General features: G+C 37.6%; 1 protein-coding gene across 1 annotated transcript in view; it reads right to left on the reverse strand.

Moving 5' to 3' along the window:
- Positions 1 to 15,801, reverse strand: part of KMO (kynurenine 3-monooxygenase) — a 40,102-nt gene that overhangs the window by 2,656 nt on the left and 21,645 nt on the right. Inside the window, exons 6-12 of the mRNA XM_069484550.1 lie at positions 14,839 to 14,926; positions 13,186 to 13,351; positions 11,401 to 11,472; positions 10,516 to 10,637; positions 8,314 to 8,461; positions 4,895 to 4,952; positions 861 to 943 (exon numbers count right to left, since the gene is read on the reverse strand). Coding sequence (XP_069340651.1) covers positions 861 to 943; positions 4,895 to 4,952; positions 8,314 to 8,461; positions 10,516 to 10,637; positions 11,401 to 11,472; positions 13,186 to 13,351; positions 14,839 to 14,926 — 737 coding nt within the window. The remainder of the gene's footprint in view (positions 1 to 860; positions 944 to 4,894; positions 4,953 to 8,313; positions 8,462 to 10,515; positions 10,638 to 11,400; positions 11,473 to 13,185; positions 13,352 to 14,838; positions 14,927 to 15,801) is intronic.

Here is a 15,801-nt window from a genome sequence, read left to right on the forward strand (position 1 = left end):
GACTAATTTTCTGTTGCTTCCTAGTTGGTTTGAAATATTGTTTATGGTAACAAGAGATGGTTTAAAGCTGTGTTTGGCTTGACCTACTCCTTGTTCAGGACAAACGTCGTGTGGTAGCTGTCCTGTTATTAGAGACTCAGGCAGGATACATCAATAAAGCCTTCCAGCATCTTACAGAGCTTCCTTCACCACACATGATGGAATTCTCCTCAAGTTGAAGTCGTTTTCTTTCTTTCTGTCTTCAGGAGAGATGGAAAACAGCGAGGTACTCACCTCTTTAAATTTGTCTTATAAATTCTTTCATTCGATTACTTTTAAGACTATTATCACAAACAGTTATGAGTTTTTCATAGAACTCGCTCAAAATAGAAGTAATGTGTTTTTCTTCAAAGTACTAATCTTTCTGACCATGAGTTTCTTTGGTATGGTAAGCCTCCAGAGGATATTCAATGCTACTTTAAATATGCACATTATAATGTTAAGAGCAAAAAGGTCATTTAACACTTCTTAGATTTTCTAAATATGTTAACACACCTGAAAGTTATATTTTCATTAAAATGGCATATTACTAGCTCTATTAAATGTCTAAGATATAAGCGTGTGAATTATCAGAGGGTTTGTCATCTCTATTACCTCCTAAATGTCCCTGAAGTGTAGGTAGAAATGATGTGTGTGTCATTGTGACTGGCCACATAGTCACCATCCACCCAAGCCTAAGCAACGCTGTGTGTGTGTTCTTGTCTGTACCTACTTTTGTGCAGCACGCATGAGATGAGGGCTGGAGAAAAGACCAAGAAAAGAACGTTTGTTAGACTATCAGTGAACCATCTCATGGAATCAAGCCAGACCTTCTCACTCACCTCTATGTAGTTGTACATGGACAGATCTGAAATCGCATGGTCATCTGGAGTCCGAAATCTCGAGAACGCAGGAAGACACAAACCTAGAAACCAAGTGAAATAAGACATCATTCCAAAACAATCTATAAAAATGTGCTGGGCTCTACACAGGTCAAATTAAATGGTATATTTACTACCAATGTCCTCTCTATTCTTTTAAAACTATGAATAGCCATTCTATAAGACAAACAATCTATGACTATTGAACAAAACCCATAGAGAGACCAGCCTGAACAAGAGCGAGACCCCATCTCTACTAAAAATAGAAAGAAATTAGCCAGACAACTAAAATTATATAGAAAAAATTAGCCGGGCATGGTGGCACATGCCTGTAGTCCCAGCTACTTGGGAGGCTGAGGCAGAAGGATCGCTTAAGCCCAGGGGTTTGAAGTTGCTGTGAGCTAAGCTGATGCCACGGCACTCTAGCCCGGGCAACAGAGCAAGACTCTGTCTCAAAAAAAGAAAAAGAAAAAACACCAAAAAACCCAAAACCAAACAAAAAACAGTAACATACAAAAAAGCAAGCCTTGTCAATTCAAAGTCTAAAATCTTACATCTAGTCTCCTTTCTCTCACTATGACCATTCTCTCCCAAGCTACCATCAGTCAGCTCCTCCCTAGCAGACTACTTTGATATCCTCTGCTGAATGTTCCCACTACCTGCCCTTATTGGCTTCTACTGTCTTCCAGGGGTCAAAGAGTTGTAAAAAGAAAACACAACAAAACATAAAGATGATGATGCAGCAGAGACTGTATGTGGCCTTTAGAGTCTGGACTATTACTGTCTGGTCCTATAGAGAAAAAGTTTGCTGACCACTGTTTTGATATATTGTCCACAATTTCCTCTGGTTGAAGTCTTTTTTTTTTTTTTTTAAATGGCTTTTCATTCTTTTAAAGAACATAAAATTCTCTAATATGGTATAATCTGGATGATCCACTTCTCCATTATCTCTAGGATTGTTTTCCAAAGTGCCATCCTCTTTCCTACCTGAGCAGCTTTGCACAAGCTGTTTTCTGTTTGATGAACTCTCTATCCTTAAGATATCAGTTTAAGTATAATTTGTTCCAGAAGGTCTTTCATGATCTCCTATACCAGATTAAGTGTCCCTGTCACCCCACAGTTTTAACACATTATTCAGTGCCTAGATTGCTAGACTCTAAGCTATACATACTATTGTCTTACCCTAGTTTCTAGCAGTGCCTGACCCATGGTATGCTTTTTATAAGTGATTGTTGAATGAGCTTCCTGTTCCCCCATTGAAAGTGTTCATTCTTTCACGACCCATCCTCAACGTTCAGAAGTTTCTCTTCTGTTGAGTGCTAATTCCTCCATCATCTGAATATCATTCTCCCACTTAGGGATTTTATTATGTCTGTCATCCTTTGCTGTTATCTTTTTCATCCTCTTCTTTCTTCTATTGACTTTTTTTGCTTTTTTTGCTTTTTACTACCACTCCATAACCAAAAAAAAAAAAAAAAAAAAAAAACCCATAGAGAATTTCCTGTTGTGATTAAATAAAAGTTACAATGAAGTTAATATATATTATACTTGTTGATTAGTAAGATCATTATTTTTCTTATTTCACAAATGGAAAACAGTTCATAATAAATATGACTGTAAATGACCCCCCTCTCCAGTTATTAGAATTTGCTCCTCTTTCTTGTGTTCCTTTGGTACCTTGTACACACTTGTTTCATTGTACCTAAGACACTTTATCAGCTTAAACATCAGCTCCCCGATTATCCTGTGAACTTCTAGAAGGCAGCTCCTGGATTTCATGTTTGAAATCTTAACCTGTGTATAGTCAATATTAAATAAATATTTGACAATGAATGACTAACTGGTGTTACCTCTACACAGCCTAACAACTCTAGTTATTAGAGATTATCATTTCTAATGTCAGAAAACCTAAGTTCAAGTCCCAGCTTTACCACTTCCTAGCTACATGATTTTGGGCAAGTTGCTTAACCATCTCTAAGCTTTAATTCCTCAGTTGTAAAATGGGAACAAGAATAGTACCTGTATCCCATGCTTCTTGTGAGGACCAAATAAGATAATGCATTTAAAAAATAGCAAGATACTTAATATAGTTTAGATATCTATCTCCTCCAAATCTCATGCTGAAATTCTTTTTCTTCTTTTTTAGAGACAGGGTCTCACTCTGTTGTCCAGGCTTGAGTGCAGTGGTGTCATCATAGCTCACTGTAACTCCTGGGCTCAAGCAATCCTCCAGCTTCAGCCTCCCTATAAGCTAGGACTACATGCACGTGCCACCAAGCCTGGCTGAATTTTAAATTTTTTTATAGAGATGGGGTCTTGCAATGTTGCCCAGGTTGGTCTCAAAGCCCTGGCCTCAAGGAATCCTCCTGCCTCGGCCTCCCCAAATGCTGGGATTACAGGCATGAGCCACCATGCCTGGCTTCATGTTGAAATTTGATCCCCAATGTGGGAGGTAGGGTCTAATGGGAGGTGTTTGGGTCATGAGGGCAGATCCCTCATGAATGGCTTGGTGCTCTCCCCACAGCAATGAGTGAGTTCACACTCTATTAGTTCTCATGAGATCTGATTGTTAAAAAGAGTGTGACACCTCCCTGTCTCTCTCCTGCTCCCTCTCTCACCACGTGACATGCCTGCTCCCCTCCCCCTTCCACCGTGAGTGGAAGCAGTGAGAAGCCCTCACCGGAAGCAGATGCCGGTGCCATGCTTCTTGTACAGCCTGCAGAACCGTGAGCCAAACAAACCTCTCTTCTTTATAAATTGCCCAGTCTCAACTATTCCTTTATAGCAATGGAAAGTGGACTAAGACAATACCCAACACATATTAAATGCTGAGTGATGTTATGATTATTTTTCACAATTATTGTTTTGTCTTTGTTCTCTAGTTCCCCAAACCACAGCCTGCTCAGATACATGAATCCTCCATCTACCTCCATCATGGAAACTAATCACATGAGGGTTAAGAAGGCAGCAAACAAAATGCTTCTGGATCCCAAGTGTTTGAGTGAGATGACTGGGAAAGGAAGGAAAAACAAAACAGAAGAAATTTTCCCCGAAAACCTATAATCTCTTCAGACCCAGGCACCAGTGTCCAGACTTGCTATGATACCATGACAAACATTTACTGTGAACTTATTTTATGCCAGACTTTTTCTTTTTAAAGCTTTATAGACATTATTTTATTTAACCTTTACAACTCTTTGAAGTTGGTATTATTTATATACATGAAAAAGAACTGAGGGTTTAGGAGGGTTAAATGACTTGTTCAAGATCACACAGCTAATAACTTGGTGAGTCAGACTTGAATCTGGTGTAAGTTTAAGGCCAGTTCTCTAGTCTATCCTTTACTGAAAAGGGTTTAAATTCAGAAGTAGCCATTGAGAACATGTTATGCTGGGAAGCAGAAAAAGGTTATTCAGTTGTTAGGCTATTGTTTGCACTTTCTTATATATGTATATAAAAGTTATATATACACATACATACATATAAAATTTATATATATAATTGTACACAATTTAATTTAATTCCAGAAGTACATAAAACCCTAAAACTTCAATAGTTGTAAAATAATATATTGGCTGCATCAATTTTAATGAAAAAGCAAATGGACGTATCAGATGCAAACTTTGGTAGGGCAAAAAGCAAGAAAGCACTGGAGCTTCTGGGAGTGTTTCTGAGGACCTGCTGTATGAGATGCAGGTACCTAGGTTGAAAAGGGAGAGAAACCGTACCATGGCCAAGCTTTGGTATTCTGAACTTTTATCTTTTTATGGATCATAGCACAGACCTTCCCGTACAAACGTAAAAGAAACTAGGTTTCCCTCTCTGGGTGTTCATTGTCTGAAACGGGCAACAACAGTGGCAAATTCTGTTAATAGAAAAATGTATAATCTTGAACAGGGAGTATACATCATGTGTTTGTGATCACTGAGGATCAGAAATGAGTAAACAATTAATCAGCAGAGGCAGTCCATGTCCAATTGAGAAATTTTACTTACTAAGATTATTGTTGAATTTATCCATTAACTCATCAAATACTAAGCAGTCTTCAAAGCCCTGAAACAAGAAAAAAAATGAGAAAAAAAATTCATAGCAATTTTGAACAGACTTTCCATTGGCGAGTATAATTCATAGCCTGTATATCCTCAACCAGTACAAAGTAGTTGAATTGTTACCTGGTATTGAATTATGATTATAAAAAACCATCAATTGCATGCTTGATGGTGTTGTTTTTGTCCAACTCATATATCTATCTCCCTCTCTCTCTCTCTCTGTCTCTCTCTCTTTGTGTGTGTGTGTGTGTATATATATATATATATATATAAAAAATAATAATTTAGAATTTGACCAAGATTTTAAATTATTGTAATTCTGATGGATTCCATTGCTTCTTTGAGAAGAACAAATAATTATATTGCTCTACCATGAGTTTTAGAATTATATTTAAACTATTCAGGTTTTTGAGGTTCACATTTATAGCAATTTAATGATAGGATAAAACTACTCACATATTAATTTAGCTCCTATAATTTAAGATTAAAGCAAATTAAAGGCCAGGCGCGGTGGCTCATGCCTGTAATCCTAGCCTTTGGGAGGCCGAGGCGGGTGGATTGTTTGAGCTCAGGAGTTCAAGACCAGCCTGAGCAAGAGCGAGACCCCGTCTCTACTAAAAATAGAAAGAAATTATCTAGCCAACTAAAAATATATATAAAAAATTAGCTGGGCATGGTGGTGCATGTCTGTAGTCCCAGCTACTCGGGAGGCCGAGGCAGTAGGATTGCTTGAGCCCAGGAGTTTGAGGTTGCTGTGAGCTAGGAGGACGCCACCGCACTCTAGCCTGGGCAACAGAGCGAGACTCTGTCTCCAAAAAAAAAAAAAAAAAAATTAAAGCAAATTAGGCTTCAAAACAAGTGTCAAAAAGTTTTAAAAACTAAAAGCATATCAACTATCTTTTCTGATCACAATGGAATTAAAGTAGAAATCAATTACAAGAGTAACTTTGGAACTGTACAAGCACACAGAAATTAAAAAATATGCTCCTCAATGAACACCAAGTCAATGAAGAAATTAAGAAGGAAATCTTAAAACTTCTTGAAAAAGACAAAAAGGAAAACACAACATACCAAAACCTGTGGGATACAGAAAAAGCAGTACTAAGTCAGAAATTTCAAGTAATAAAGAAAGTAAAAAGAAAGAAGACCTAAATAAATCAAATCAGAGATGAAAAAGAAAACATTACAACTTATACCACAGAAATTCAAAGGATCATTAGAGATTATTAAGAGCAACTATATGCTGATAAATTGCAAAACCTAGAAGCAAAGCAATCCACATGTTCAATGAAATTTCTATCAAAACTGCAAGGACATTCTTCACAGAAGTAGAAAAAATAGTCCTGAAATTGATATGGAGCCACAAATGACCCAGAATAGCCAAAGCCACCCTGAACAAAACAAACAAAACTGGAAGAAACACATTATCTCATTTCAAATTGTACTACAAAGCTATAGTAAACAAAACAGCATGGTACTGGCATAAAAACAGACAATGGAACAGTCTGACCAATGGAACAGAACAGAGAACCCAGAAGTAAATCCACACATTTATAGTGAATTCATTTCCCCAAAAATATACACTGGGGAAATGACAGTCTCTTCAATGAAGGGTGCTGAGAAAACTGGATATTCATATGCAGAAGAATAAAACTAGACCCTTATCTCTCACCATATACAAATATCAACTCAAAATGGATTAAAGACATAAATCTAAGATCTGAAACATGAAACTACTAGTAGAAAACATTGGGAAGACACCCTAAGACCTTGGTCTTGGCAAAGATATTTTGAGTAAGACCTCAAAAGCACAGGCAACCAAAGCAAAAATGGACAAATGGGATTACATCAAGCTAAAAAGCATCTATGCAGCAAAGAAACAATTAACAAAGTGAAGAGACAACCCAAAGAACAGGAAAAAATATGTGTAAACTACCCATCTGACAAGGGATTAAGAATCAGAATATAAAGAGCTCAAACAACTCAATAGGAAAAAACCAAATAATCTGATTAGGAAACAGGAAAAAGATCTGATTGGATATTTCTCAAAAGAAGACATACAAATGGCGAACAGGTATATGAAAAAATGCTCAACATCACTACTCATCAGAGAAATACAAATCAAACCTACCATGAAATATCATCTCACTTTTGTTAAAATGGCTTTCATCCAAATGACAGGCAACAGTGGATGCTGGCAAGGATGTAGAAAAAGGGGAACCCTCCTATACTGTGAGGGGGAATGTACATTAGTACAGCCACTATGGAAAACAGTGTGGAGGTTCCTAAAAACTAAAAGTAGAACTACCATGTGATCCAACAATCCCACCACCAGGTGTATACCCAAAAGAAAGGAAATCACTATGTCAAAGATATATCTGCACTCCCATGTTTATTACAGCACCATATGCATGGAATCAACCTAAATGACCATAAATGGATGATTGGATAAAGAAAATATCCAATCATCCAAAATATGGTACATATACACAATGGAATATTATTCAGCCATACAAAAGAATAAAATCTTGTTATTTGAAACAACAAGGATGGAACTGGAAGACATTATGTTAAGTGAAATAAGTCAGGCACAGAAAGACAAATATCGCATGTTCTCATTCATATGTGGGAGCTAAAAATAAATAAATAAACAACAATTGAACTCATGGAGTTAGATTGTAGAATGATGGTTACCAGAGGCTTAAAAGGGTAGTGGGGAGAGAGATGGTTAATGGGTACAATAATATAGTTAGAATAAGATCTAGTATTTGGTAGCATGATAATAATAATTTAATGTATATTTTAAAATAACTAAAAGAGTAGAATTGGAATGTTCCTAATAAAAAGAAATGATAAATGCTTAAGGAGATGGATACTTCAATTACTCTGTTTGACCATTACCTATTGTATGCCTGTATCAAAACATCACATGTACCCCATAAATATATGCAACTATTATTTACCCATGTAATTAAAAATAATTTTTTTTAAAAAGAAAAATGGATATGTCAGGATGCCAAATAGATTATGTGCAAATACTATGTCATTTTATAACAGGAACTTGAGCAGATTTTGCTGTCCACAGGTGTACTGGAACCAATTCCCCAGAAATACCAAGAAATAACTATAATATACTTTCTGCTTTTTTCTACTATGGATTACTAGATCAAGTAATCTAGATCCTGAGTGGGTTGGTGATCAGTCTAGTTAAACAACTGGTATGATTGTTGAATTGATTGTGTTCTCGGAGATTATGTGGGGATATTCTTAGACATGTTTTTTTTTTTTTTTTTTTAATTTAAGACTGTTTAGTTGAGACTGACATGGAGATATTTCAGGGACTTAACTAGGAAAAAAGAACTCACCGCGTTCATTCCTTGCCCAAAAAATGGCACCATGGCATGAGCTGCATCTCCCATCAATACACAGTGCGATTCGTAGTGAAATGAAGAGCACTTTACAGATATCATGGGCTGGGCAGGCAACAGAAAGAAGTCTTGGACCAGCTCTCTCCTTCAGAGGGAGATAATCAGAATGTAAAGACATTAAATTAGGTATTAAATATTGCTAAATTCTTTTAGATTTACTGAATTTCTTACCAGCGAATTTTGTTGAAAAATATACAAGAATGCTGGGAAGAAAAAAGGAAAGGGAAAAAATAAAGTTTCTTCCAGTCTTAAAATTCCATTGTTCTTACCTTTTTGGTCTGCAACAATGTTAATCACATCCAAAAAGAGCAAGTTTGGCTGCATTTGAATAATTTGAATATTTCTGTGTCATATGTTATGAAAACTTCACTATCATACACATGGACCATGAAATTTTCAAATACATGGGTATATTTTAAGCTTCAGTAGAAAGAAGTCAAACAAATGCTATTGTGTATTTGGTTAAACAACAATAAAATTAAACCAAAATTAAAATTAATATGAACCTTTATGTATTTGGAAATGTACAAAAGCAATCAAACTAGTATTTGGGGGATTGGAATATGTTGATCAAAGAGTACAAAATTTCAGTTAGGAGGAATAAGTTCAAGAGATCTATTGTAACACATAATGCTTATAGTGAAAAAGGAAAAAAAAAACCCTAATTTTATAAAGCATCTATAGAGTTTTGTGGAAGCTATAGTGGAGAAACAGTACATAGAATCTTAAATCTGGCTAGAGAGGTAAAAAAATAGCCATGGAACCAGTTTTAAATATATATAAGGGCTAATTTTGGTGTGCAAAGATTTCTCTTCATGGTTGGGGAAAAAGGGATCAATATAGACTGAATTAGTCTGCAGGAAAAAATGTGAACTGGCAATTTTTTACAAGACCTATTATGAGCCAGTGGGCTATCTCTTTTACATAATTAGCTCATTTAATTTTCACAACTGTGTTAAGGTAAGTATTCTGATACCCATTTTAAAGGTGAGACTCAAGGCAGTAAGGGGTAGAAGCAGTATTAAAATCTCACTCTGCTATAGACTAAATGTTTATGTCCATCTAAAATTCCTGTGTTGAACTCCTAAACCCCAATGCGATGACATTGGGAGGTGGGGCCTTTGGGTGGTGATTAGGTCTTGAGAGTGGAACCTCTCATGAGTGGGATCAGTGCTCTTATAAAAGGGACCCCCAGAAAGATCTCATGTCCCTTCCACCCTGTGAGGACACAGTGAAAAGACTACCACCTATGAACCAAGAAGTGGGTGGGACCTCACCAGACACCGAATCTGTTGGTGACTTGATCTTGGACTTCACAGCCTCCAGAACTGTGAGCAATAAATTGCTGTCATTTACAAGCCACTCAGTCTAGGGTAGTTTTGTCACGGCAGCCTGAACTGACTAAGGCCTACTCTTTCTGCAATACTGTGCTGCCTCCATGGGACACCCTTGGCTATAGCAAGTGAGCTGGATTCCAGGAGGGAGGACAGTGGGAGCAGAGGCATTGAATGAGAACACGTGACAAAGTCCATGTGGAGGGTGATGTTGTCATGGGCCAGAGGAGCAGCAAGTCATAAACCAGACAATTGGTTGTCAACTGTGGGGAGCTTAATACGTGCCAGGCCCTGCGCTGAGTGATTTACAGGCATGATCTCATTTAGTTCTCAACCCTTTGACATAGGTATTATTATCAACCATTTATCATGAAGGGTCTGAAACATAGGAAAGCTTATGTGGCTAGTAAGTGGTGGATCTGAGACTTGAGGCTGCCAGATATATCTGCTATGCTAAATATTTGTGTATCTACAGTAGGAAAAAGCACAGCCTGTCTCTGTGGCATGCCAAGCCTCAACAGGCCTAAAGAGGCTGCACAAGATGCACAAAAGCTTAGGGACATTGGTGGCTGATCTTTCCCGGAGAAACTGGCCATAGCATGGGTTTTTTTAGAATTCCTGCTCACAGCACAACATCCACTTAAGACTTTTGCTCTAATGTATGTTTCTGTCCAGGTCACTGCATGGATCCATCAGGTTTAACCAAAACTGCAATAAGATGTATAACTTTTTTTTTGTTTGTTTTGCATTTAGAATAACTCAAGTCAGTGGAGCTAAAGGCACAATTGCACGTCTTGAAACTTACTCTCCAATGAGAGAGATGGCATCTGGAAAGTATTTCTGGAAGAAATCCAGCACGTCACTACTGGTTAGAAGTTTTTCAAACTCTTCAAAGGGCATGAACAAAGTACACGTGAATGATTTGTTCTGTGAGAAGAAGAACACAGTGAGAGGGAATGGGGGCAAACGGGCACGAACAAAGTGCACATAAACAATTTGTTCTGTGAGAAGAGGAACAGAGTGAGAGGGAACGGGGGCTGGGTGATCTGACGCTGCAAGCTGATCCCTAAATCAAAGGGCTTCTTGCTGTGACCAACTCTTGGAAAGACTGTCCAAGCAGACAGGCAGGGAGCCATCACGTTGTTCCCTCCCAGAGAAAAACTCTGCCAAGTTCCAGGGGTGCTCTCTGGCCGCCTCGGTTATCAGGAGAATTTCTACACTGTAAACTCTCCATTTTCACCAGGCAAACACCATAGGCACTGACCCTAGGACAGATAGCAACTAACCAGGGAAATGAGTAGAAAAAAGCCCTTAGGGTTTAATGAAAGAAAAACCATGCTCTTTTTTGACAATATGTATTGCAGCGTCCTACAGACCTTGAAGGCTGGAAGAACATCTCTTTGGTTTCATGGAGTACAAGTTCCTCCTGCCCTATCTTGGTGGAGATGACAGGCACCACTACACATAAACTCCTGTCATTCATTGATGTTAGTTAACTCTTCTTGCCAAAGTAGATACTAATGATTAGAAGCCCTGTGGGTTTTTCCTCACTAACTCCAAAGTTTAAAACATATGATCACTATATAGATTAAACAATGAAAAGATCAATTACGTATACACATGCTAAGTACAAAAGCAGCAAAAAATTAATTATAGATGCAAAATTAGTTGATAAGGGAGTTTATACTACCGTATTAGGAAGTGCAATCATCATAAAGGCATTTCTAGGCCAAATATGCAGATAGTTGGGTTCCATGGCAAACTGCAGGAAAAAAAGGATGTAAGTTTGATTAGTGCTTAATATAGCACATCTATAAAACTAACTCTGCTTTATAATTGTTTCCATAGTAATTTAAACCAGTAACATATGCATGGTGACATGCACATCTATTGCTACATAAAGTAGTAGTTGCCTTGAAAAATATGTTGTGTTCTGTTCTTATAAACTCAACCTTAGGGGGGGTTTTGATACCAGGTATTAATATAATTCAAGATTTGAGAACACAGTATAATATGCTCTCACTTCTCTCTCTCTCTCTCTCTGTATGTATATATACACACACACATATATGCATAAAAATATATGTATATATAAAAAATATAAATGTGGATAGGTATATATGTAATAGTCTTTTACTTTATTTTTTGCCTTATTTTGCACTTATCTATACTGGACAGAAAAGTCTTAAGATTAAATCTCATGAGCCAAAATCAAAATTTTAAAAATAATTTTTACAAAAAACTTTGAAAGAAAAAATCCTACAACGATAAGACATTCTGATCATTTGTTTTCTAAAACACAAATAGTACAGAGGAGTCTTGTCTCCTTAGTGACTCCCTTTCAATGCCTACAATAACAGCCTAAGTATTGATTGCTTGGGTAGACCAATGGACCCAAAGACCCAATTGACTCAAACTCTTGAAAGCTCCCAAGGGTATTAATGATATACATAAAAATGTGCAATCATTATTCCAAGTATTTCCAATTTGTATTACTTTCTACAAATACTTAGAGAGCACCTTCCATGTGTATCTGACATGGTAAGAAGAACACTGAAACAACAGCATAGTCTTCTACCTAACATTTTCCCACTGTATTATAGTTATTTGTGTCTCAGGAGAAGCGATCATGCTTTTCTTGCTTTTTCAGCCTCAAAGAAAGCCCAACACACAGATAGAAATAAATAAGTGCATATCTCCTTGACTTCAGAGGTCTTCTTGTGCAGTTGAATAGGCAAGATGGACACATATGAAAAGCCAAATAACTTATTTTTAAAAGTGATACAAGTGGTAGACAGACAATGAGCGCTTTGGTGTCACATTAGAAGTATAGGAAACAAAAGCTTGGCAGGCAAAAACGTGTGGGTCTGGAGTGGTTAAAACAAAGGATTCATAAGGAAGAGGAAAGTATAGATGAGGTAAGATGTGAAGGACAGTGGCTTCGGGTTGGGTGAACTTGCTGAGCAAAATGGAAAAGCCATAGATGAGCCGGTGTTTTAGGTGGGTAGTGAGGAAACCACTGGATGAGGAAATATCCTTACTTTTCTTTCTTGCTGTGTTTTGACCACTTCTACATTCTTTTATGTCTCCAAAGGTAAGGGAGGGAAGAGAAATGACAGATCAAACCAATTTTGCTTATCATCTGCTGCAATATTAAAGGTTAGAAATGCTGGTTAAAAACAATTTAGATAACATTATTACATAATGCAAACCCCCTGTGTGTTTCCCATAGGGTGGTTGTGACTCCTCTCTCCTTTCTTTTTCACTCAAGAGAGCATATCAAAAAGGGAGGGAGTGAGAATGATATTATGAAAGAGATACCTGTGCATCCCAGAGTGTTATTAATTACAAGGTGGTTGTGACAGACCTCAGGAGTGATCAAGATGTGCTGCCGGGAACCACTGCACTGGGATGTGCTCTCCACTTGTGCGGGGGGAGGGCTGTGGAAAGAAGACAGAAGAGGGGAAAGACTTACGTCTCCATTCTTGGGTGGAATGGACAACTCCATGTACCCATGAGGAATGTACTGCTGACTGTAATCAAAGCGAGGTTTCTTCATGAGGTAAGTTCTGACCGTGGAATAGGCTCCATCACATCCTACAATGAGGTCACAAGTGACGTCTTTGGGAACTTTGTCAGATCTGAAAAATAGAATGGACCATCCTAAACAAAATATCCCATGGTGAAAATAATAATAATGTCCCCCTACCTGGCTATGAAAAGTGGTGGCTCAATGAATAACTTAGAAAAACTCACTTTTACATATCTGACTTAGAGTCAATAGATATAAAATTAAGATAAAAACATGTTTCCCAGTCATGAGTTTGCTTATGAGAATTGCACACAACCGTACTGATTACCAAAGATGTGCTGGGCCACAGAAGTGTGACACAGAGTTGAATTCTGCGTGAAGGAAGAGAATCTTGAAAAGGGGGCAACGTATTCCTAGTGTATGAATGAACAATGTATTCATACGTGCCAAGTGTATAAATGACTTAGTGTGAACAGTCACAGGGATGTCACCCCCATTTTCTAGGAGCAAAACATTTGGCTTGAGAAGAAGGCATCAGAAGATGAGCTTAAGAAAACGATACAATGTGGGGAGGGAAAGGCAGGAGGAGAACAGGAGAATTTTGAATTTTAAGACAAAAGGTTTAAATACATTATTCTGGCAAAAGGGAGAAAATGAATTTTTCCATTAGGAGGATGATGTATGAAGAGCGGTAATTTAAAAAACTTTACTTGGCAGTTTGAAGAGGAGGTAGAATGCAGAGGGGAGGGGAAAACAGGGATGAGGTGATAACAACAGCCTACACATGCAGGGACAAGAGCCCTAAGCCCCGTCCTGCCGCAGGAGGAAGACAGACTCTGAAGCCAGGAGTAAGAAAGACTGGAGAGTGTTTATAGATTTAATGGGAGAGAACAGGAAAAAAGGACACACCAGAAATTATTCTAATTACCTGGGCAATAGTACTAGGGTATAGTACTAGAGAAGACAGGAATGGGACATATTTTGGGAGAAAGACCATCAAGGTTTTAGTTGCATTTGAAATAATGGCGAGATGTTCCTGCAAAGACGTTTGATGGGAAATCAACATTAACTGATTAAGACTTTGATCAGGATTGAGCATGAAGAAAGAAAACCAGACCAGAGATGTTTATTTTAGAGATGTGAATTTACAGGTGATTGTCGAACCCATGACCGTGAACCCATAACATCTTAAGAGTGGGATATGAGGCTTGGAACTAATTTAGAGGAAATATGACAGAATCAGCTGAGGAGAGGCAGAGAAACAGCACCTGGAAAGAGAACAGGAGGAGCGGGGTCTGGGAGGGTCACTCATTTCAAGGGAGGAGAGAGTCCGAAGCAGAGTACAGTCACCAGTTTCAAACCCAGCACTGTAGAAAGGCGAGTGAGCACGAGAATATAGAAGAATCACTGGTGTCGGTATTCAGAAGACATGCAGGGCCTGTTTTCAACACAAAATTCCTTGAATCTAAAGACCATGTGAATTATCTTTTCAGTAATCATTTGACTCTTTCAAAAGAGCCACAAAGAACAAACTTTACAGACACAATTCTCCACCAAGTCTTTACCCCTAAAGCCAAAAACCTGACCCGTGATTACCCAAGCACCGTGATCATTCCTTCCTCAGGGTTACATTTTAACAGCTTGTGGCCAAAGTGCACCTTCACGTTGGGGCATTTCTCAACAGCTGCGGAAAGAAAGAAAGAAGGCAAATAGAAATGAAATTTCAATTTTCATTTCACTTAATCAAATTGAAATAGTAATCACTTTCTGGGAAAGGTATGATTGAGATGTTTATACTTAACTATGTAAAAATAAATTCGTTTCAATGGTGATTTGAAAACCATTTGGCCAATGTTCCAGTATAATTTGTTACTAAAATAGGATGAATAAAAATCAGCTGTCCTCATCTCAAAAACAAAACAAAACAAAACAAACTGATTCCGTTGGATTAATACAAACTCTCACATCACTGCAATTTTTAGTACCCTGGGAAGGAAACAAGCACCACATATTTCAAAAATTGCCACTAATTTAAGGATTTATTTGTGACTGGAAATATTAACTAAACTTCTTTTTCATGTGTTGCATGTTTCGGTATGTCTTTTTAGCAAGTCTTCTGGACTTCTGATCAAATTTGTCACAAATATAGATTATTGATGCCAAGTCTCTTTGAAATTAAACACTGGAATAGTTCGGGGGCAAAAGTGAGTAAGAAGCTTTGAAACTTCTCAACAAATAGAACCAAATTATTTTAGGGATTTTCTACTTTGCCTGCTAACCATCTATGGAATTGAGTGACTTTTATTTTCTGAATTATTAATCATGTTGTTACAGTAGCAAAATATGATTTTGTCTCTATTGGTGCTTATGAATAGATCTATAGCTACAGCCTATTTATGGTTCTTAAGGGACAAGTCAGGATCCAGGTGTTAGAGCCGGAATAGAGCTCAGAGATGATGTAGTTGAAAACCCTCATCTTAAAAGGCAGAATAACCAAGGTCCTGGAAGGAGAGGATGTGAGATGACTGAGATCACACAAAGTAAAAAATTAAAAACTAA

The sequence above is a fragment of the Eulemur rufifrons genome, chromosome 11, assembly GCF_041146395.1.
Source record: "Eulemur rufifrons isolate Redbay chromosome 11, OSU_ERuf_1, whole genome shotgun sequence".
In the NCBI taxonomy this organism is placed as follows: Eukaryota; Metazoa; Chordata; class Mammalia; order Primates; family Lemuridae; genus Eulemur; species Eulemur rufifrons.